General features: G+C 50.9%; 1 protein-coding gene across 1 annotated transcript in view; it reads left to right on the top strand.

The window, feature by feature from the left end:
• The window catches only part of LOC311241677 (fibrinogen-like protein 1), a gene marked incomplete at both ends in the record, with an annotated part of 51,597 nt that overhangs the window by 22,649 nt on the left and 12,275 nt on the right, over positions 1 to 16,673 (top strand). The window contains 4 exons of the mRNA XM_084330554.1: positions 7,380 to 7,494; positions 7,820 to 7,957; positions 8,403 to 8,619; positions 10,955 to 11,150. Coding sequence (XP_084186680.1) covers positions 7,380 to 7,494; positions 7,820 to 7,957; positions 8,403 to 8,619; positions 10,955 to 11,150 — 666 coding nt within the window. The remainder of the gene's footprint in view (positions 1 to 7,379; positions 7,495 to 7,819; positions 7,958 to 8,402; positions 8,620 to 10,954; positions 11,151 to 16,673) is intronic.

The following is a 16,673-nucleotide window of genomic DNA, read 5'->3' as shown; positions in this document are numbered from 1 at the left end:
GTGCCACAGAAATGTCTTTAGCTGCGCACTCTGTAGGGTGAGGCAATCGTCTATGTCGGGGTCTGTGGAGATGAGTGTGTTCAATCCACAGAACATAGGTTTCTTGTTTTCGGCCTCCTCTTTACTCGCCTCCCGTGGGGTGGGTGTAGGCCACTCTTCTTCGGGGAGCTTGAGAAACTCTGGTCCGTCACTGTAGAGGTTGTGACGGGTGAGGTCATCCAGGGACATTCCCCGGGTGATGACGTCAGCTGGGTTGTGTTTGGTGTCCACATACCTCCAGCTCGCTACTTCTGTTAACTCTTGAATCTCGGTGACTCTGACTCCCACGAAGACCTTGTATCTGCACGAATCAGACCGGATCCATGTGAGTACGGTCGTGGAGTCTGACCACAAGATTGTTCTTTGCACCGGGATGGTGAGTTCATGTTGGATTAACGTGGCGAGCTGCGCTCCTGCTAGGGCTGCGCAGAGCTCTAGACGCGGGATAGATTGTTGCTTTCGTGGGGCTATTCTTGAGCGAGCCAGGATGAAAGCAGTATGTATTTCTCCTCCCTCCTCTCGGGCACGCAAGTAGGCCACCGAACCGTAGGCTACTTCGGAGGCGTCGCTGAATACGTGCAGGTCGATCTTGCATGTCTCTGGCCTCACTGTGGGTGGGAAGTAGCTGCGGCGTATATTAACACCTGGGAGTGAGCGGAGTTCCGTCTCCCACTCTCTCCATGTGGATGCAAGGTGTTCGGGTATGGGATCGTCCCAGCCCTGGTCCTTGTCCCATAGCGCTCTTACAATCATCTTTGCCCTGGTGGTGTAAGGTAGAATACATCCCAACGGGTCATATTGTCTGGCGAGTGTTCTGTATACACTCCGTCTGGTGGTCGGTATTGCCGTCGACCTTCCCTGCTCCTTGGTCAGGGGTTTGTGTCTATAATGGAGCGAGTCTGTTTTGAAGCGCCAAACTAGTCCTAGTGTCATTTCTTGGGCTTCTCCTGGGATGGTCGCCATCCAGGTGTCGCTGCTCGCTGCCTTGTCCTCGGGGGAGAGGCTGCGCAATACTTGCGGGTCGCTGCTGGCCCACTGCCTGAGATCAAAGCCGCCTTTGATCAGGGAGGCGCGGAGCAGCGCACGACGTCGCCAGTCAATTTTCTTTATGTGTCCCGCTGTGATTAGCTTGTTAATCTCAGCGCGGTACACAGCCTCTTGAGCGGGGTCTTTGGCTAGGCGCCGCTCTGTGTTCAATAGATACCGCTCCGTCGCCTCTTTTGTGGCGTGAAAGGTGGGCATTCCCTCTCGCCTCAGGAGTGGAGTTGCGTATCTCATCACTCCGTTGACTGTGACTCTCTTTGTCCCTTGCTCGAGGAGGGCTATAGCGTAAATATCTTCCTTAGAACGAATGTCTTTCTTTTCGTTCTTAAAGGGCATTGTCTCTAGTGTCCATAGCCTCTCGACATGCTGCAGGAGTGTGGTGTCTTCTTCTGTCGCTCCGGAGTGGAGGCAGCCAGTGGCTGCTGTTCGGTTAAGAGACTTGGCGAGGGGGCCTTGTAATGTCCATCCTAGGCGGGTCTCGACTGCTGCAGGACAACCTCTGGGTCCTGTATGGACCCGGTCTATCGGGACTATGAGGTCTGCATGACCTCAATCAGCAGGGTCGGGGTGGCACCGTCTATGAGCGGGATAGGGAGTTGACGCAGGTGCACATATTTATCCATCAGCTTGGCGATGGGGTAGGTGTACTGCGATAGTCCTATTTCTTGGCTGGTGAAAGCATTAGTAATCCTATACCGTCTCTCGGGCTGCCCGCTTGCTGCGATAGTGAAGGAGACATTCTCGCCCTTTATCGTCTTTAGATCTCTTCTTATTGTCAGAATCGTCATCTGGTTCTCGCTCCCCCGCAGCCCCAGCTGGGCCGCAGCGGACGCGAGGAGAAGGGTCTTCTCTGACCCGTCATCAAGGACGGCGTAAGTGTCCATGACCTTATCTTGGTAACTCAGTGTTACGCGGACCACCTTTAAGAGCACCTGGGCGCCGCTGCTGCTAGCGGGGTCAATGTACATAACACTTGCCTTTGTGCTGATGGATGGTGCAGGCTTTCTTCTGTTACTGTCGTGTAGGACATCTAGGTGGGCTCCGTCACACCAACTACACCTCTTCTTGAGGCGGCACTCGGCTGCCATGTGACTGCGCGCACATCGGTAACAGCGCCTGTTGGACTTTATCCATTGACTCACTTCTTCAGCGGTCATCTTCTTGAACAAGTCACATTGTGATAACCAGTGTTCCTTTTCGCAGTACGGGCACACCATCTTCCACTTCTCTTTCATCGAGGGGGTACTGTGGTTCTTGCTGCTCGGTACTGATTCTGATTGGTGCATGACAGTCACCGATCTTCGGCCATCGTTTGCTCTCCTAGGTCCCTCTCTGGAGCTTGGTGTGCTCCGCACGAACGTATCCAGCCGTAGGCTGCTGACTTCTCTCGCCAGGAAGTCGGCTAGGTCTAGGAGGGATGGCTCGGGACCGTTAGGATCACGGTGGTCTCTTTGCCGCCTGAAGCGCTCCTGTCGGGCGGGCGGCAGCTTCTCTAAAATCCTCTCGACGTTCGAGTTTGCGTATAGTTCGTGCATACCCTTTTCTCGTTGCGCCCCCAGCATCCCTACCAGGGATTGTACTTTGATAGACAGGTCGTCTAGTGAGCGATTGTCTGTTGCTGGGGGTAGGCGGTCAATATGCCTTATCTCTTGTATTACGTAATCCCATATACGTCCATATCTTTGGTCTAGTGCTGCTAGAGCCGCTGTGTATGGGGTAGTAGAGGTGGCATAGGCCAGCGCTATGTTGTGCGCTCTGGGCACTTTCAGGTGCTTCAATAGGATAGCATACTTGTGGCGTTCATCAGCTACATCCACCATCATTGTCTCTAAGCACATCCGTAGCTCCGTGTACTGTGCTCGGTTCTCATGGGTGAAGTCTGGAAATGTCGGTGTGCCAATGTATGACGCCGTGGATGGCTGGCACATCGGTGAGCGTTGGAAGAGAGGCCTCCTGGGCGAGTCTCCTCTTACGCCTCTCGGTGGGCTGGTACCGGCAGGGTACCATGGCCCGCTGGTCCAGGTACTATTCCTCGGGACTGGTCGTGCGTCATGCTCACCCGTGAATAGAGTCGGGGGTCTGTAGCGCAGAGCCGCGGGGGTATAGCCTGGGCTGTACTGGACCTCCTGGTCCTGTGGAGTAATGTGCTGCTGTCGGGCTTGACTCTCCTCTTCTCCCTCTTCTTCCTCTGCCAGGTCTTCTAGATCCTGTAGTCGTCTATTTAGCCTCTCCGCGGTGTCCGCCGTTCCTTCCTTGTAGCTGGGTCTCACTTGGACCGGTCGGGGAAGGAGTTCGGAGGGGGGTGTAGGCTCTCTCTGGTGGTCGGGCTCAGGGTCGCTTAATCGGTTAGGGGAGGGTGCCCTTGACCCGTGTCTTGACGAGGCCCTGGAACCCCTTGTGGATGGAGGGGGTGTTGCCCTGGTGATCAGCTGCTCCATTAGCTGCGCTTGTAGTCTGTCGCGCTCGGCTTGTAGTCTGTCGCGCTCGGCTTGTAGTCTGTCGCGCTCGGCTTCGCGCTGGATGAGAGCGATGTCGCGCTCTGCTTCTCTTTGGGCACCGGCAGCGGCGCGCTGGGCTTCGGCGGCGGCGCGCTGGGCTTCGGCGTGGTCTCTTACAATATTCTCTTCCGTCTGAAGGCGTCTCAGCTCCAGACGTATGCGCTCTTCTTCGCTCCGTTGCTGCGCTTGGAGGCGTTCTCTTTCAATGGTAGAATGTTCGCGCTCGCTAAGCGTCTGTGCTTGGAGTCGATCGCGCTCCGTAGAGGCTGCTAGGCTGGCGAAGAACGCCTGTGCCAGCATCCTCTCCGCCTCGCTGGGGGAAGCCGCTGGTTGAGGTGATCCGCTCCTGGCAGTGCCCGTTGGGGATGCGTTCCCCTGCGGGGAGTCCTGGAGCTCTATCTCCTCGGCGCTCTCCTCATCTTGTTCCGTACAGAGTTCCATCTCTGGAGGGTTGTCTTCCTCCCGGAGCTCTTGGGGGACTACTTCTTCGGTCTTGGCGGGGGGTAAAGTCGTGTCAGTTCCCTCCTGGTCCCCACCGTGAGCTTGGTCAGTTACATTAGAACCCACTAGGGCCTCTGTGGTCGGGGTATCCTGGTTGATAGGGTCGGACATAATTTTACTTTCTACTTTTACCGCGTTTACCGTTTGTAGAAGGCTAGGTAGTATACTGGCAGCGTAATCCTCTAAGTACTGAGGTGGCTGTCGTCTACGCTGCGGGCGTTCTACTTTAGGAGGACCGTTTCGTGGAGTGTTCATCATAGGCCATTTCAATATTAATACCACTATATTAATATTACACTAATTACCATCCGGCTCGAAGGACCAATTGTAACTGAGGGGTACAATTCCCTGACTGTATTGATAAGTATGGTATCATTAAACCACTACCGCTTTATGTACTTTAACTTCTGGCCATACAGTACACGATATCTAAATATGATGAACACTTTCCCACAATGAAATCGGGTCCACACAAAGGTAATAATCAAATATTTAATATATAGCAAAAGGTACATATAATAGTTACTATTACATTTATGATTTGAATGCACTTGTAAGGCAAATGAGTACTCGTAGGCAAATCAACACTGAATGTCCAATCTCTGGTTACGCAGGAAGCAAGTATACAACCTGGCTCTTAGGGAATTAGATCTATGGTACTCTTAATGATATAGCAGGATATTCTGGAAGGGGTCCTCCCGGTTGTAGGCCGGTAGGGGGGGTAGGAGAGCCGTCGGTAGTAGACCGTCTGGTCAACGATGTCTAGGGAGACTTCAAGTACAGAAGACAGTGCAGTAGACTCTTGATCCGCAGATGAATACACCTTGGTTCTCTCGTAGGCTGTAGCTCCACAGTGAATAAGAAGCTAGGCGACCTCAGTCTCTGAGCGCCGACTCAACTTGACTCCTCTCGGGGGTAAATCCAACACTCACAGGCGTCGGCGATTATCCGCTCCACAAATCACAGTACCAAAGCAAATATATTCCAGCCGCATAGGGCTCAGCAGTCGTCGGGTAGGTAATCCAGTGTACATGTCCCTCGGTCCTCGTCTAGATCTCCTCGGATGAAAGCGCCATGTGTGGTCGGCCCCAGCCTGGATAAGACTCTAGATAACACGAGGAAGCGTTGGAGATGCTGGTCACTTTAGAACTCTAACCGCACGATGCACCATACACGATAGACTATTATTACTTAATAGAAATACGTCGCACTCGACGGTACAGTGCCAAACTCTGACAATTCAGCTATTAATTCGCACGAGGTCTCGATGCTATTCTAAGGCCAAACAGGCCATACTACACCGCACGCGGTATCGTGGGTGAGGCTTCACGTTCTGTTACTTAGTTGGGTAGAAGGGTAAAGGACTAAGGGTCTTCTACATTTACTTGCGCCATATTTATATGCACGGTGAACAAATAGTGCCACTCTCCTTTCGGTAGCCGTATTCCTGCGCAGAGCCGGGGCTAGTAGAGACATGTCTCATCGGTACCATTGCACTTGGCTCCAAGGGGCTTGTCCCCTGGCGCCAGGTCCTTGTCCAATAAGAGAATGAACCATTATGGGCTATAGTAGGCTAAAGGGATATTCCGTGTATATGTACAAGGAATATACAAGGGATATCAAACGATATACAAATACTATTCAATATATATCCATAAATACATATATATATTCGGTTTAATCTGATCCTTCGTAACAGTAGTAGTAGTTAGTGGTTTAGTGGTGGTGGTAGTAGTAGTAGTTAGTGGTTTAGTGGTGGTAGTAGTAGTTAGTGGTTTAGTGGTGGTAGTAGTATTTAGTGGTAGTAGTAGTTAGTGGTTTAGTGCTGGTGGTGGTAGTAGTAGTAGTTAGTGGTTTAGTGGTGGTAGTAGTAGTTAGTGGTTTAGTGGTGGTGGTAGTAGTAGTAGTTAGTGGTTTAGTGCTGGTAGTCGTAGTAGTTAGTGGTTTAGTGCTGGTAGTAGTAGTAGTTAGTGGTTTAGTGCTGGTAGTAGTAATTAGTGGTTTAGTGGTGGTGGTGGTAGTAGTAGTAGTTAGTGGTTTAATGCTGGTAGTAGTAGTTAGTGGTTTAGTGGTGGTGGTAGTAGTAGTTAGTGGTTTAGTGCTGGTAGTAGTTAGTGGTTTAGTGGTAGTGGTAGTAGTAGTTAGTGGTTTAGTGCTGGTAGTAGTAGTTAGTTAGTGGTTTAGTGGTGGTAGTGGTATTTAGTGGTGGTAGTAGTAGTAGTAGTTAGTTAGTGGTTTAGTGGTGGTAGTGGTATTTAGTGGTAGTAGTAGTAGTAGTAGTAGTAGTAGTAGTAGTAGTAGTAGTAGTAGTAGTAGTAGTAGTAGTAGTAGTAGTAGTAGTAGTAGTTAGTTAGTGGTTTAGTGGTGGTAGTGGTATTTCATGGTAGTAGTAGTAGTAGTAGTAGTAGTAGTAGTAGTAGTAGTAGTAGTAGTAGTAGTAGTAGTAGTAGTAGTAGTAGTAGTAGTAGTAGTTAGTTAGTGGTTTAGTGGTGGTAGTAGTATTTAGTGCTGGTAGTAGTAGTAGTAGTAGTAGTAGTAGTTAGTTAGTGGTTTAGTGGTGGTAGTAGTATTTAGTGGTCGTAGTAGTTAGTGGTTTAGTGGTGGTAGTAGTAGTAGTAGTAGTAGTAGTAGTAGTAGTAGTAGTAGTAGTTAGTTTGTGGTTTAGTGGTGGTAGTAGTAGTAGTAGTAGTAGTTAGTTAGTGGTTTAGTGGTGGTAGTAGTATTTAGTGGTGGTAGTAGTTAGTGGTTTAGTGGTGGTAGTAGTAGTAGTAGTAGTTGGTTAGTGGTTTAGTGGTGGTAGTAGTAGTAGTAATTAGTTAGTGGTTTAGTGGTGGTAGTAGTATTTAGTGCTGGTAGTAGTAGTAGTAGTAGTTAGTTAGTGGTTTAGTGGTGGTAGTAGTAGTAGTAGTAGTAGTAGTAGTAGTAGTAGTAGTAGTAGTAGTAGTAGTAGTAGTAGTAGTAGTAGTAGTAGTTAGTTAGTGGTTTAGTGGTGGTAGTAGTATTTAGTGCTGGTAGTAGTAGTAGTAGTAGTAGTAGTAGTAGTAGTAGTAGTAGTAGTAGTAGTAGTAGTAGTAGTAGTAGTAGTAGTAGTAGTAGTTAGTTAGTGGTTTAGTGGTGGTAGTAGTATTTAGTGCTGGTAGTAGTAGTAGTAGTTAGTTAGTGGTTTAGTGGTGGTAGTAGTATTTAGTGGTGGTAGTAGTTAGTGGTTTAGTGGTGGTAGTAGTAGTAGTAGTAGTAGTTAGTGTAACAGGTCATAAGTAATAAGAAACATCTGGATGTACTGATTGTTCTCTTCAGAACCAGATCAGTAACCTGACTGCCCTGGTGGACCAGGTGAAGAGGAGTCCTGCCTGCTCGGTCAACATAGTCCAACCCAACTCTCTGATGAGCGCTGAGGCGGCCCTACACCCAGGTACACCATCCATCAATCAATCAATACATCAATAAATCAATACATCAATCTAGCTATCTGATGAGCGCTGAGGCGGCCCTACACCCAGGTACACCATCTATCAATCAATCAATACATCAATCAATCAATCAATCAATCAATAAATCTATCTGTCTGTCTATGCACACACATGCATACATACAAACAAATACATGCATGCACATACACAAATCACAAGCCCTTTACCACAAATTCCCATGACTCACCAGGCGATGGTGCCAAATCTTAATTTTGTTTTATTCACTCTGTTCCTCTTTATTTTGTCTCTGTCTCTTATTTCCTTTAGAGGTGCAGCATGTGAGGAACTGTCCCATAGACTGTGCTTCTATCTACTACAATGGAGTGAGGAGGTCGGGCCTCTATACAGTGGTGCCGTCATTAGGAGGCATGCCAGTGGAGGTCTACTGTGACATGGACACGGATGGTGAGTTTGGTTCATGGTGGTTAATGGTAAATGGCTGCTTTTTTATATAGCGCTTTTATGTGTCCTTGAGCAAGACACTTAACCCATAATTGCTCCCGATGAGCAGGTTGGCACCTTGCATGGTTGCCTCCGCCGTTGGTGTGTGAATGTGTGAGTGAATGTGTGAGTGAATGGGTCAAATGTGAATAACAAATTGTAAAGCGCTATATAAAAAAGCAGCCATTTACCATTTACACTATGATCAGTGTAGGCCAGTAGGTAGGTATAAATTGAGTATAGGCAACACATTTCAGAGTTTATATAGTCGTTTCTGATTAACTACAATGGAAACTCAGTTGACCAAATAACATTATTTTGACAACCAGCACCATCAAACCTAATTGAATGGATATCGATCAATCAGTCGGCGATCAATACACGGCCCTATCCCTCTTCCGTCTGTCAGGCGGTGGCTGGACGGTGATCCAGCGTCGGATGGACGGCACGGTGAACTTCGACCGCAGCTGGAGGGACTACCGGGACGGCTTCGGGGACCTGCAGTCGGAGTTCTGGATGGGCAACGACCACATCCACGGCCTGAGCAGCCAGACGGCCTACAGCCTGCGCATCGACCTGGAGGACTGGAGCAACAAGCACAAGCACGCCCTGTACCAGAGCTTCAGGTGGGTGGAGCTACAAGCAACAAGCACGCCCTGTACCAGAGCTTCAGATGGGTGGAGCTACAAGCAACAAGCACGCCCTGTACCAGAGCTTCAGGTGGGTGGAGCAACAAGCAACAAGCACGCCCTGTACCAGAGCTTCAGGTGGGTGGAGCTACAAGCAACAAGCACGCCCTGTACCAGAGCTTCAGGTGGGTGGAGCTACAAGCAACAAGCACGCCCTGTACCAGAGCTTCAGGTGGGTGGAGCTACAAACACAAACACGCCCCTCTACCAGAGCTTCAGGTGGGTGGAGCTACAAGCAACAAGCACGCCCTGTACCAGAGCTTCAGGTGGGTGGAGCTACAAGCAACAAGCACGCCCTGTACCAGAGCTTCAGGTGGGTGGAGCTACAGACACGCCCTGTACCAGAGCTTCAGGTGGGTGGAGCTACAAGCAACAAGCACGCCCTGTACCAGAGCTTCAGGTGGGTGGAGCTACAAGCAACAAACACGCCCTGTACCAGAGCTTCAGGTGGGTGGAGCTACAAGCAACAAGCACGCCCTGTACCAGAGCTTCAGGTGGGTGGAGCTACAAGCAACAAGCACGCCCTGTACCAGAGGTTCAGGTGGGTGGAGCAACAAACACGCCCCGTACCAGAGGTTCAGGTGGGTGGAGCTACAAGCAACAGGCACGCCCTGTACCAGAGCTTCAGGTGGGTGGAGCTACAAGCAACAAGCACGCCCTGTACCAGAGCTTCAGGTGGGTGGAGCTACAGACACACCCTGTACCAGAGCTTCAGGTGGGTGGAGCAACAAGCACAAGCACGCCCTGTACCAGAGCTTCAGGTGGGTGGAGCAACAAGCACAAGCACGCCCTGTACCAGAGCTTCAGGTGGGTGGAGCTACAAGCAACAAGCACGCCCTGTACCAGAGCTTCAGGTGGGTGGAGCTACAAGCACAAGCACGCCCTGTACCAGAGCTTCAGGTGGGTGGAGCTACAAGCAACAAGCACGCCCTGTACCAGAGCTTCAGGTGGGTGGAGCTACAGACACGCCCTGTACCAGAGCTTCAGGTGGGTGGAGCTACAAGCAACAAGGACGCCCTGTACCAGAGCTTCAGGTGGGTGGAGCTACAAGCAACAAGCACGCCCTGTACCAGAGCTTCAGGTGGGTGGAGCTACAAGCAACAAGCACGCCCTGTACCAGAGCTTCAGGTGGGTGGAGCTACAAGCAACAAGCACGCCCTGTACCAGAGCTTCAGGTGGGTGGAGCTACAAGCAACAAGCACGCCCTGTACCAGAGCTTCAGGTGGGTGGAGCAACAAGCACGCCCTGTACCAGAGCTTCAGGTGGGTGGAGCTACAGACACGCCCTGTACCAGAGCTTCAGGTGGGTGGAGCTACAAGAAACAAGCACGCCCTGTACCAGAGCTTCAGGTGGGTGGAGCTACAAACACGCCCCTCTACCAGAGCTTCAGGTGGGTGGAGCTACAAGCAACAAGCACGCCCCTCTACCAGAGCTTCAGGTGGGTGGAGCTACAGACACAAACACGCCCCTCTACCAGAGCTTCAGGTGGGTGGAGCTACAAACACAAACACGCCCCTCTACCAGAGCTTCAGGTGAGTGACAGGAGCACTCAAAGATTCATTCAAGATTCAAGATTCAAGAGGTTTATTTGTCACATACATACCAGGGCATACAGTGAAATGCGGGTGGCCATGCCCGCTTTGATTGTGCAATAATACTAAATAAGTTAATAAAATAGACATAATAAACAGGTAATAAAAAAGGCATAAAATAGGCATGATAAAATAGACATGCTAAAGTCCTGAGATAGTACAATACAATGGTAGCTACGGATTTAAGGCACTGGGTCTTATGTACACTACTATACAATATACAGTTTTTACTCCTTATAGCAATCCCTATACTTGCTATATCTAAACTATACTATACAAGAACCACCTCGGTTCTTTCCAGTGACCTTTATTTTCCTCGTTCCTGTAAGATATCCTGTAGGATACAGTACACACACACACACACACACACACACACACACACACACACACACACACACACACACACACACACACACACACACACACACACACACACACACTGTACTGTAACATACACACACTATATGTATAGGCAGGTATACAGAGTGTTTATGTTTATTAAAGGATCCCATTAGAGACACATGAAAGAGCCTCTAGTCTTCATGGGGTCCTGAGTGTGTGTGTGTGTGTGTGTGTGTGTGTGTGTGTGTGTGTGTGTGTGTGTGTGTGTGTGTGTGTGTGTGTGTGTGTGTGTGTGTGTGTGTGTGTGTGTGTGTGTGTGTGTGTGTGTCTCCTCTCAGCGTGGAGGACGAGGACCACCAGTACCGGCTGCATGTCTCCGGGTTCAGCGGCACGGTCCAGGACTCCCTCAGCTGGTACCACGACAAGCAGGCCTTCAGCACCCCGGACAGCGGCAACATCTGTGCCGAGATCGCCCACGGCGGCTGGTGGTACAACCAGTGCTTCTACGCCAACCTGAACGGAGTTTACTACCGGGTACGATCAGAGTTTTTTTTTTTTTATCTTTCAAAATGTTCAGTTGCTATTGCATGCACTTATTTGTGTTTCACTACACATATGAGTGCATGCCTACCAACTGTCCGCCTGTTTTATTGCAACACTACTATCACCGACATCTAAGAAGGGAGATCAAGTCAAGTCAAGTCAAGAGTTTTAATTGTCACGGCATACAGGTATACAATGAAATGCGGGTGGTCTTGCCCGCAACGATGTGCAATACAGTGGTACATATAATAGAATCAAAAGAAGAAACAACATTGTGCAGTAACAGGTAGCAGGTAACATGGAGTGACATCTCGGTATTTGTACATAGTTATTTACAGCGCATGTGTGACATGCTAGTTAGCTTTGGTAGTGCAATACACTGTTCCTGTTATTCTAATTTAAAGTGTCCTTTCCTTTGGCCATAAGTGTGCGTGTGTGCGACATGAGTGTGTGCCCGCTCATGTTAAAGTGTTAAGTGGCTGCTCGTGTGTGAGCGTGCACAGTGTGCGTGTCGTGTGTGTGTTCATGTGTGCTTGTGTGTGGACAGTTCAATGTTCTGAGCACTCAATGTACATTGTTCATGGCTCTGATGGCCTGGGGGAAGAAGCTGAGCCTAAGCCGCTCTGTCCTAGTAGCTGGGATTTGCAGGCGTCTGCCTGACCTCAGCAGCTGAAACAGGCTGTTATTGGGGTGGTGAGGGTCTTTCATTATCCTGCAGGCTCTGGATTTGCACCTCTTGTTGTATAGAACCTGCAGGGGGGGTAGTGCAATACCCGTGGTACGCTCGGCTGAGCGCACCACTTTCTGTAGGGCCTTCTTGTCCTGTGCCGTGCTGTTTCCATACCAGGCAGTGATGTTTCCGGTCAGGATGCTCTCTACAGCTCCTGAGTAGAAGGACTGGAGTATCTTCCCCGATACTCTGAACTTCCTTAACTGTCTCAGGTGGTAGAGACGCTGTTTCGCCTTCTTTACTACTGTGCCTATGTGTGTTGACCATGTCAGGTCCTCTGAGATGTGGACCCCCAGGTACTTGAAGCTGCTCACCCTGTCCACGGTAGCCCCGTTTATCATCAGTGGTGTGTGTGTCTCCTGCTGTCCTCTCCTATAATCCACGATCAGTTCCTTGGTTTTGCCAATGTTCAGGAGCAGGCTGTTGTCCTGGCACCAGCGTTCCAGTACCTCAACCTCCTCCCGGTAGGCCTTCTCGTCGTTGTCCGAGATCAGCCCCACCACCACCGTGTCATCTGCGAACTTCACTATGGAGTTGGAGCTGAACTTGGCCACACAGTCGTGTGTGTAGAGTGAGTACAGCAGGGGGCTCAGAACACAGCCCTGGGGGGACCCGATGCTCAGGGTGATGGTGTTGGAGGTCTGACCCCCCACCCTGACCGCCTGGGGTCTTTCGCTCAGAAAGTCCAGTACCCAGGCGCTCAGGGCGGAGCTCAGACCTAGCTCGATCAGCTTGTCCACCAGTCTGGTGGGGACTATGGTGTTGAACGCTGAGCTGTAGTCAATGAACAACAGTCTCACATAGCCCCCCTTCTGACGGTCAAGGTGCGAGAGGGTGCTGTGCAGTACCTGGGAGACCGCGTCGTCGGTGGACCTGTTTGTCCTGTATGCAAATTGCATAGGGTCCATATCACTGGGGAGGGAGGCACAAATGTGGTCCTTGACCAGCCTCTCGAAACATTTCATGACCACAGAGGTGAGTGCCACCGGTCTGTAGTCATTTGGACATGCTGGGGAGGGTTTCTTCGGCACAGGGATGATGGTAGACCTCTTGAAGCAGGCAGGGACCACTGACTCCGCCAGTGATTGATTAAATATGGCGGTGAACACAGGGGCCAGCTGGTTGGCACAGGTCTTGAGTATACGTCCTGTTATGCCATCTGGGCCAGCAGCCTTCCTGGTGTTCACCTGCATAAATGCTCTTCTCACACTGTGTTCCGACAACGAGAGAGCGTCCCCCCCCCCTCGCGGTTGCCCCCCCCCCCTCCACAACAGCCGGCGCGCCAGTGACGTCACTAGCCGGAGAGCCGGCAGCGCCACTGTCTACACCAAACCGAGCGTAGAAGGTGTTGAGCTTGTCCGCGAGGGAGGCGTCGTCGCTCCCCATTGATGGGGCGCTGACTTTATAGTCAGTTATTGTCTTCAGTCCCTGCCATAATCCTCTTGTGTCGTTTTGTGCCATTTGTGTCTCCAGTTTGTCAGCATATGTCCTCTTAGCAAGTTTGACAGCTTTGCGTAGAGTATAGACTGAAGCCTTATACTCCTCCATGTTTCCTGACTCTCTACCCAGGTTGTAGGCGGTGGTACGAGAGTTCAGAGCTGCTCTAATAGTGCTATCCACCCACGGTTTCTGGTTTGGGAAAATCCACACCGTTTTCCTGAGGACAATACCATCAGCTATTGTTGTTATGTAGCACACCACTATGTCTGCTAGTTCACTGACGTCACTGGCGCTTCCTATGAACATATCCCAATCCGTGTCTGCAAGCACGTCCTTGAGCGTGGCCTCTGATTCGTCGGTCCACTTCTTTATCTCACGTGACACGACGGCGTCACGTGATCTCTGTTGATATGCCGGAAATAGCAAGATGGAGTCATGATCGCTCGAGCTTGTGGACCCCGTTAATGGCGGAGCGGCTACTGCCTTGTAACCCGCTTTGAACGGGGAATAGCAGTGGTCGAGTGTGTTCTTCCCTCTGGTGGAGCAAGTGATGTGCTGAAAAAAGGACGGCATCACTTTCTTCAGGTTGGCCTGGTTGAAATCGCCGGCCACTACCATCGCTGCGTCTGGGTGTTTGATCTGGTGACTGTTGAGATGATCGTGTAATTCGCCCAGCGCTTTGCCCGTATTCGCGTGTGGGGGAATATACACGGCAGTCATGACGACTGCTGTGAACTCCCTCGGGAGGTGAAACGGACGACATAGGATAGAAAGATGTTCCAAGTCCGGCGAACACGAGTTTGAGAGGACCTGCACCCCCTCGGGATTAACCCAGGAATTGTTCGTGATGAGGCAGACTCCGCCGCCGATGGTCTTTCCTGAGCCAGCGTTGCGATCTGCACGTAAGACTGTGAAGGCATCCGAGGGAGAGACGCTTTTGTCTGGGGTCGTCGACGTGAGCCATGTCTCTGTGAAACATATAATGTTGATGTCTCTCATCTCCCGTTGGAACCGGACCCTCGCTCTCAGATCATCCATCCTACCCTCCAACGAACGGGCATTCGCCAGAAAGATGGATGGAATTGCTGGGCGGTAAGCAGCTCTTTTTAGTCTCAATCTGATACCTCCTCGTCTCCCTCTGTGTCTTCTCCTGCCGTCGCCTTTGTTCTTTTCTTTGCCGCCATTCTCCCGTCTGATTTCTGCTGGCCATTCTAGGTCAAAAGTGTCTCCAAACTCCTCTTTGAGCCCGGGGTTCAGGTCCATAAGTGTCTGACGGTCGTATGACGTACCCGCCAGTGTTGCTTTAAATAAAAAAGTAGCTCCCCCCTTGAATGGCCCTTCTAAGGTTTCTCCCCTCCACATTGCCTGTGGTGCATTTTTGTCCTATTGCTAGGTTTTTAGTGAGTTTTTCCTTACCTTCGCGTGGGGTATGTCTGGGAGTGTTGCATTTATTTTATTTATTAAATTTTTTTTGGACTTTATGGTGTTTTTGTTTTGTTCTTGATTTATTGTGATGTTTCTTCCTGACTTGTTTAAAGAAGACGTGTCCAGCCCATGGGGGACATTAACGTGTGTTGTCGGGCCTTACAAATGTATATAAATAATAAATAATAGTAATACAGGTGATATGTGTCCATCAGGTGGAAGGGGGAGTCTATTTTTGTCTCTCTTACAGCAGCACCTCGCGACACACACTGGGAGTCGCCCAGCGGGACCACAGGCTTCTATGGGCCGGTTGGCCACTGGGAGGCTCCAGTGTGCCAGCTGGAGGTGCCTTGCTTAAGAGCACTCGGCAGTAGACATGAAAGGGAGAGCATTAGTCACTCGCTCCTCCGCCCAGATTCCTCTGCGTCACATTTTATAGAAGCAAGCATGGCGTTTAATCGTGTCTCCTTCCTGCCCACTCCCTCACACACACACACACACACACACACACACACACACACACACACACACACAGACACACTCACACAAATACCGTTTGGACTTGACCCGGTCTGGACCCCGATAACCTCAACAACTTCCGCCCCATCTCAAACCTCCCCTTCCTCAGCAAGGTCCTCGAGCGCGCAGTAGCCGCCCAGCTACAGAGTCACATGGCCTACCATGACCTGTTTGAACCACTCCAGTCTGGGTTCAGGGCTAAACACAGCACCGAGACCGCCCTGATCAAGGTGACAAACGACCTCCTCATGGCTGCTGATGCTGGCAACATCAACATCCTCATCCTCCTGGACCTCTCAGCTGCCTTCGACACCATCTCACACTCAATCCTCCTAGACCGCCTGGAAAGTGTCCTTGGCATCACTGGTACCCCCTTGTCCTGGTTCACATCCTACCTCACCAACAGGTGGCAGTATGTTTCCCTCGGGGGCTCCAGGTCAGCTCCAGCACTTGTCAAACAGGGTGTTCCCCAGGGTTCGGTGCTAGGTCCGCTCCTTTTTATGATTTACCTCCTCCCACTCGGTGACATCATAAGGAAACACGGCCTCCACTTCCACTTCTATGCAGACGACACACAGCTCTACCTCCACACCAAACCCTCGGCCCCCCTTCCTCCCCCCTCCCTCACTGCCTGCCTCCAGGACATAAAAATATGGATGACCACCAATTTCCTCCAACTCAATAGTAAGAAAACCGAACTCATAGTTGTAGCCTCCCCAGCCCTCCTCCAAAAGATCGACCACCTTGTTCTCTCCGTGGATGGCTACTCCATCTGCCCCTCCACAGAGGTAAGGAACCTGGGCGTCATACTGGACTCCACCCTCTCATTTCACCCTCACGTCAAGTCTGTCACCAGATCCGCCTTCTTCCACCTCCGAACCATCTCCCGCCTCCGCCCCTCACTCTCCGACACCTCAGCGGAAACACTCATTCACGCCTTCATCACTTCCCGCCTCGACTACTGTAACGGAGTCCTTCTTGGTGCCTCCAAGAAGGTTCTGGATCGTTTACAGTACGTCCAAAACTCTGCTGCGAGGGTCCTCACGCGCACCAAACCCTGGCAGCACATCACCCCCACCCTGCAAAAACTCCACTGGCTCCCCATCAACTATCGAATCCCCTACAAGATCCTCCTCCTCACCTACAAATCCCTGCACGGGTTGGCCCCTTCCTACCTGACCAACCTACTCCACCCCTACACTCCAGCACGAGGCCTCCGATCCTCCAACTCCGACCTCCTCACCATCCCCCGCACCAGGCGTTCCACACTGGGAGACCGAGCTTTCGCTGCAGCAGCCCCCAGACTGTGGAACTCCCTCTCCCCCCTCATCCGAGGCTCTGACACCATCAACCTCTTCAAAACCAAGCTAAAAACCCACCTGTTCAAACTTGCCTTCACG

The sequence above is a fragment of the Notolepis coatsorum genome (genome assembly GCF_963971535.1).
Source record: "Notolepis coatsorum genome assembly, chromosome: 15".
NCBI classification, from domain to species: Eukaryota; Metazoa; Chordata; class Actinopteri; order Aulopiformes; family Paralepididae; genus Notolepis; species Notolepis coatsorum.
This window is presented reverse-complemented; position numbering and strand designations above follow the sequence as displayed.